General features: G+C 38.5%; 2 protein-coding genes across 4 annotated transcripts in view; one reads left to right on the forward strand and one right to left on the reverse strand.

Moving 5' to 3' along the window:
• The window catches only part of LOC107644646 (putative pentatricopeptide repeat-containing protein At1g12700, mitochondrial), a 31,541-nt gene extending 29,167 nt beyond the window's left edge, over positions 1-2,374 (forward strand). Inside the window, exons 1-2 of one of the 3 annotated variants that reach the window (XM_016348548.2) lie at positions 193-545; positions 972-2,374. In XM_016348548.2, coding sequence (XP_016204034.1) covers positions 479-545; positions 972-2,281 — 1,377 coding nt within the window. In that variant the 5' untranslated portion in view covers positions 193-478 and the 3' untranslated portion in view covers positions 2,282-2,374. Of the gene's footprint in view, positions 1-191 lie in introns of those variants that run through there. The other 2 variants (XM_021103119.1, XM_016348547.2) reach the window with 2 other exon arrangements.
• LOC107641434 lies at positions 4,598-6,111 on the reverse strand. Its single transcript, XM_016344928.1, has 5 exons — positions 5,942-6,111; positions 5,458-5,833; positions 5,185-5,308; positions 4,777-5,070; positions 4,598-4,698 (listed from the first exon to the last, which is right to left on the reverse strand). Exons 1-5 carry the CDS (start codon positions 6,109-6,111, stop codon positions 4,598-4,600), a joined length of 1,065 nt encoding a protein of 354 aa, XP_016200414.1.

A 6,354-nucleotide genomic window follows, 5' to 3' on the forward strand; every position in this document is an offset into this window, starting at 1 on the left:
TACATTATAATAAAAATAGTCATTAAAATAGTTTTTTATATATATATATATATATATATATATATTTCTCTTAATTTCATATTTTTATTTAAATAATTAATTAATAAAATAATCAATAATACTATATTAAAATAATTAAACTCAAAGAATAATAAAATTTGTTTATATTAATATAATAACAAATTTTCATCAAATACAAATTCGTAATCATATCTCTAATATTTTCTAAACTTTCATTGTACACATTGTACGTTTAAGTTATTGTTTACACATTGTTCAAAAATTTTGTTGGTTACCTATACTTTTCCTTTTGAATTTTCTGAAAGTACAACAGCCGTACAGCAATTAATTAACCTTTGCCAAGATTCTTCACCAATAACTGTCACTATCACCGCCGGGATCCCCATCCATATCACCACCTTCATCGCCATGAATTGCATACCCGTGTGGCGAGCGTAGCTGCCATGCTCTCTCATCAATGATGTTGCGTTCATCAACAAGAGTTTCTCTGCGCTTCTTTCGGCGGCAATCTGAATCTCAATTTGGTACTTTTTCTCATCCCAGACCCTTCCTTTTTCCCATTACTCTCTCTTATACCACTGATATTGATACCATCAAGGACAGACCCCATCTCGTAAATTCTATTAGGAATCTCCAGAACCTTGATTCTGCTCTGCATCTGTTTGACAAAATGGTTTCCATGAACCCTTTGCCATGCGTGAATGACTTTAACTTTTTGTTTAGCTCTATTGTTAAGATGAAGCATTACACAGCTGCCATTTCGTTAATCAAACACTTGTTCTCCTTAGGACTCAAATCTAATATCTATACACTCAGTATTGTTGTCAATTGTCTGTGCCGTTTGAATCACACTCCCTTTGCCTTCTCTGTGGTTGGGACGATGTTCAAAATCGGCTTGGAGCCCCATGTGGTCACATTGAACACCATTGTTAATGGTCTTTGTATTGAAGGCAATGTGGATTATGCTATTTTGTTTGTTGACCACATGGATAACATGGGATATCAACCCGACGGCCACACGTTTGGAGCAATTATAAATGGATTGTGCAAGATGGGCAACACCCCTGCTGCCATTGCCATTCTAAGGAAGACGGAAACAAGAAACTGCAAATCAAGTGTTACTGTTGCGGGTTATACCGCAATTGTGGATAGTCTTTGCAAGGATGGGCTGGTATCCGAGGCTTTGAGTCTATTCTCCGAAATGACAACAAAAGGTCTTCAACCCGATACTATCACTTACAATCGCTTGATTCAAGGACTCTGTACTTTCAGCAGATGGCAAGAGGCTGCGTCTTTACTCAGCGAGAGGAAACAAAAGGGAATTATGCCGGATACTCATACTTTTAATATTTTAGTGGATTCTCTTTGTAAAGAGGGAAAGATTTCAAATGGTAGAGCCATACTTGGTCAAATGGTTCGAATGGGAGAGGAGCCTGATGTTGTCACCTATCACTCAATGATTGCTGCTTATTGTTACCAAAATCAAATGGAGGAGGCCATGAAAGTATTTGATTTGATGGTTCACAAGGGATGCCTACCAGACGTCAACACGTATACTACATTAATCCATGGATGGTGCAAGATCAAAAGGATTAATAAGGCTATTTATCTCTTGGATGAAATGATCAATAATGGTTTAAATCTGGATGTTGTGACTTGGAATACTCTTATCTATGGATTTTGCAAAGTGGGTAAACCGTTAGCGGCTAAAGAATTGTTTTTTACAATGCACAAATTTGGTCAATGTCCTGATGTATTCAGCTGTGCCCTTATATTGGATGGCCTATTCAAATGTCATTTGTCTTCTGATGCAATATCATTATTTAGAGAAATGGAGAAGAATAATTTGGATCTTAATATTGAAACGTATAATGTGGTGCTCGGTGGGATGTGCCATGCCCGAAAACTAAATGATGCACTAGAACTCTTCTCTAGTCTGCCAGCAAAAGGCTTGAAACCTGATCAATATACATATACAATAATGATCCAAGGTCTATGTAGGGAAGGACTTCTGATTGATGCTGAAGAGATGCTGATGAATATGGAAGAGCATGGCTGCTTGCCAGATAGCTGCACATATAACGTCTTCATCCAAGGATTACTACGACGAAATGCTGTTCTGAAGTCAATTAAATATTTTCAGATTATGAAAGACAAAGGTTTTGCAGCAAATGCTACAACCATGGAATTGCTTGTAGATTACCTCTCTACGCACAAAGAAGAGAATGCTTTTCAAGAATTTGTGCAGAAAATTGTTTGAATATATCAATATAACCTCTTAGTTCTTTATTTGAATCGAGGATTTGATGTTTGTGCAGAAACTGATACTTCCATGCTGCTTTTTGTTTTCAAATTGGCCACAGATCAAATAAATATGTATTTTATAAGGAGTAAAAACTTATTTAAACTTTTAAAAATTTAGTTATTTAAGTTACGGCTAATAATAGGGCATTTTGATTCATTTTTAACCAAAAAATTCCTAATAAGTTTCGGTATCCTCAAATTTTATTTTTTTTTTTCCAAAGATAATAGGTTATATTTCATTAATTATTAAAAAATGAAATACAAAGATGTCCAAAAGCAGGACAGCATAATAAAAAGTGAGGATTTCTCAAAAACACTACACTGAAGGTATTCATCCGACGGTGCGTGATCGAAAAACGAAGAAAAATCTTAAAGAAGAAAGAATGATAAATCCAATTGCATGCAACTAAGAGCTTGTCTCATGGAGATGACGACCTAAACTGAGAGTTCTTTGGATTTCACGGAGCAACTTGACAGAGCTTGCTAGAATGGCAGACGGCATAGAAGTAGAACCTTCAAAAATCAACTGGTTGCGAGCTTTCCAGCAGTTCCAGCAAATGATGGCAAGCAATTGAGGATTACGGTCAGCATTCTTCAACGGGTTAAGTATCTCTGTTGATGCAGTCCACCATGTCCAAAAGTCGTTAGAACTCTGAGGGGGAAGACAGTCACGAAGATAACTCTGAGACCATACGTCTTTAATTCTAGAGCAATCGATTAAACAATGAGTGACTGTTTCTGTTGCTTCATGACAGCAGGGGCATATTGGTGATATAGATGGGATGCGGTGATGAATCTGAACAAGCACCGGAAGTCGGCCATGGAGAGCTTTCCAGATAAATAGCTTAATTTTGTGAGGCGAGTTCAACTTCCATAGATCAATCCACGGCTTTTTCTGTTGCATATAATTAGGGCAAAGCTCCAGAGGCGGATGGTAAAATAAATAGCCAATTCTGTAACCTGAAGCTGTATCATATTGCTTGAATTTGTTCAAATCCCATTGCAATTTGTCCCTACCCTGCTGAATTTTAACTGACAATGAGTATCCTCAAATTTTATGCAGATAAACTTTTTTAAATTTGTATATTATATGTTAAATTTTGATGGTTAAACTATATAATTCGATCAAAGTCCCAAAAGCAAAAGTTGCATCGGTTTGGTCAACCAGACATCAAACTACCAAATTTAAACTACCATTGTGGAATCTCTAAAGGATGAAGGGTTCCTGATGGTCTCTGATGTTCGATTTTAAATTTTTAACCTTTTGACATGTCAAATATTTAGATACATGCAATGCCACATCATTCTTCATTCCTGGCCACCAGAACATCGACTTCAGATCTTGATACATTTTGGTACTTCCTGGATGGATTGAAAACCTGCTCTTATGAGCTTCCTTCAAGATACATTGTCGCAGGTTTTCGACGTCTGGCACAATAATTCGGTTCTTCAACCTCCATAAACCATCCTTATCTTTTCACACTCTCCACTGTTTTTCCTACTTAATCGCTGGCAATACTTTACGTAATGCTTCACCATCTTGATGAGCCTTCAGAAGTTTTGATTTAAAATCACTTGAAATTTACAACTAACTCAAACATAGAATTTCGGATTCTTCCCTAACTCCCAGTTTCATCACTGCTTCTACCTTAGTAGGATCCATAGCTATTCCCTGTTTGCTCACTACGTGACCGAAAAACTTCACCTCACTCTTCCAAAACTCACATTTAGATAACTTAGCATATAACTTCATGTCTTTCAGAATTTGCAGCACAGTTCGCAAGTGATCAGCATGCTCCTCTTCAGTCTTAGAGTAAATAAGAATATCATCAATGAAGACAATAACAAACTTGTTCAGGTACGGCTAGAAAATCCTGTTCATATAATCCATGAATACTGCTAGAGCATTAGTTAATCCGAAAGACATCATCGTATATTCATAATGACCATATCCTGTTCTAAAGGCATTTTTCAGAATATCTTCATCTCTAACCCTTATCTGATGATACCCGGATCGCAGATCAATCTTAGAGAATATACCGGCACCCTGTAACTGATCCATTAGGTCGTCGATTCTAGGTAATGGATACTTATTCTTCACAGTAACTTTATTCAGTTGCCGATAATCAACACACAAGCACATACTTCCGTCCTTCTTCTTTACCAGTAACACTGGCGCTCCCCACGGAGAAATACTTGGTCGAATGAAGTTCTTACCCAACAGATCTTCCAGCTAAGCTTTCAGTTCAGCTATTTCTAAAGGTGACATTCTTTAAGAAGTAATCAAAATCAGACCGGCTCCAAGCACCAATTCAATTGCGAATTTAACCTCCCGATTAGGTGAAAATTCATTAATATCATCCGGAAATACGTCTGGAAATTCACATACAACCGGAATTTACTCTAAACTCTGATCATCACCTGATACTCCCGCAGTTAATAACATAATACCCTGACATTCATTCCCAGAACAATTTACTATCATAGAGTTCAAATAGTAACTATTCATCACAACTGGCACTTCCGACCCTTCCGGCATAAACTGTACTGACTTCTCAGAACAATCAAGTAAAACATGATTCTTAGATAACAAATCCAATCCCAAGATGAGATCAAGACCAGTCATCGGCAAACAAATCAAATCATGTACAAATTCACGTTGTTGTACTCGAAATGGAACTTGTGGACATCCTAACCTAGTCACCATAGCTTCATGAGTAGCATTATGCACTTTTAAATCATAACCTAAAACCACCATTCTCAATCCTAGTTCATTTTCCTTTTCAAATGCAATAAATGAATGTGTTGCTCCTGAATCAAATAAAGCATTTAAGATTTTACCAGCCATTTCGCAGTTACCTCTAATCAGTATCTCAAATCCCTCAGCACCTACTGCAGAAGTGGTGTACACTCTCCCTGGCTGCTGTATCCTACCAGTCTCATATTTCTTCTTCTCCGGACAATTACTAACCAAGTGCCCGGGCTGTTCACAAAAATAGCATACCCCAAGTCCTGATCTGCACGGAACTCCAGGATGATACTTTCCACACCTCAGATAGCTCAAATCATGTTGTGCCTGCTTTCCAAACCTTCTTCCTTGATTAACATTAGTATTCGGCCTTCTGTAATTACTCTGCCTTGATTCTGCTGCGGGACAAAGCCTCCACGCTTGAAATTTCTACCTCTCAGAGCAAAGTTTCTCCCTGGAGTCCTCTGAAAAGGCACCCTCAAACTTCCTTTCTCTGCTGCCGCCTTCCTCACACATTCCTCAGCCACCCTACTCTTATTCACCAATTCAGAAAATACTCTAATCTCCATTAGTGCAACGAAGCTCAGAATATCACTCTGAAGACCTCCCTCATACTTAATACATTTCCACTCAGCAAAATATTCAAGTGCACCTTGACAGATACGAGAAAAATGACATAAATCCTCAAACCTGCTAGTATACTCAGTAACAGTCATTTGGCCTTGCTTTAATTGCATCAATTCAAGTTCCTTGGCGTTTCTGATCAAATTAGAAAAGTATTTCTTATAGAACTCTGTTCAAAAGACCTCCCAAGGAATTGCAGCGCCATCGAGCTGCAGGATACGTCGTGTTCCCTGCCACCAATACTGAGCCTCTCCTTGCAGCTGATAAGTTCCAAATTCAACCCATTGCTCTTCAGGGACCTGTTGAGCCTGCAGTGCCCGTTCCATTTCCTGAATCCAATTGTCTGCATCAGTGGGATTTGAGGTTCCCCTGAAGGTCGGAGGGTGAACTTTCAGAAATGTTCCAAGTGTCATAGGGCCTTCTTCATCATTATTGTTCCCGTGATTACTCTGGTTTATCTGATTACCCAGTGCCTCGGCTGTCGCCTGCATAGCTGCAGCCATATTTTCCAGGGCAGCCATAAAGTCTACTGGATCATTCCCTGCCAGGCCAGGAGTAACGATGCCAATCCTACCTCTACCTCGCCCACGACCGCGTCCGCTAGTCGACATCTGGTCCCTATACACAGCAAACAAGTGATATTAAGTTGATCAGTC

Source organism: Arachis ipaensis, chromosome B05, assembly GCF_000816755.2.
Source record: "Arachis ipaensis cultivar K30076 chromosome B05, Araip1.1, whole genome shotgun sequence".
Classification (NCBI taxonomy): Eukaryota; Viridiplantae; Streptophyta; class Magnoliopsida; order Fabales; family Fabaceae; genus Arachis; species Arachis ipaensis.

Coding starts and splice junctions, on each gene's coding strand:
- LOC107641434 (XM_016344928.1), bottom strand. CDS start 6,111: ATGACACTTGGAACATTTCTGAAAGTTCACCCTCCGACCTTCAGGGGA. Junction 5,834..5,941: donor CAGCTGCAAGGAGAGGCTCA/GTATTGGTGGCA, acceptor TAATTTGATCAG/AAACGCCAAGGAACTTGAAT. Junction 5,309..5,457: donor CGCAGCAGAATCAAGGCAGA/GTAATTACAGAA, acceptor TTTTGTGAACAG/CCCGGGCACTTGGTTAGTAA.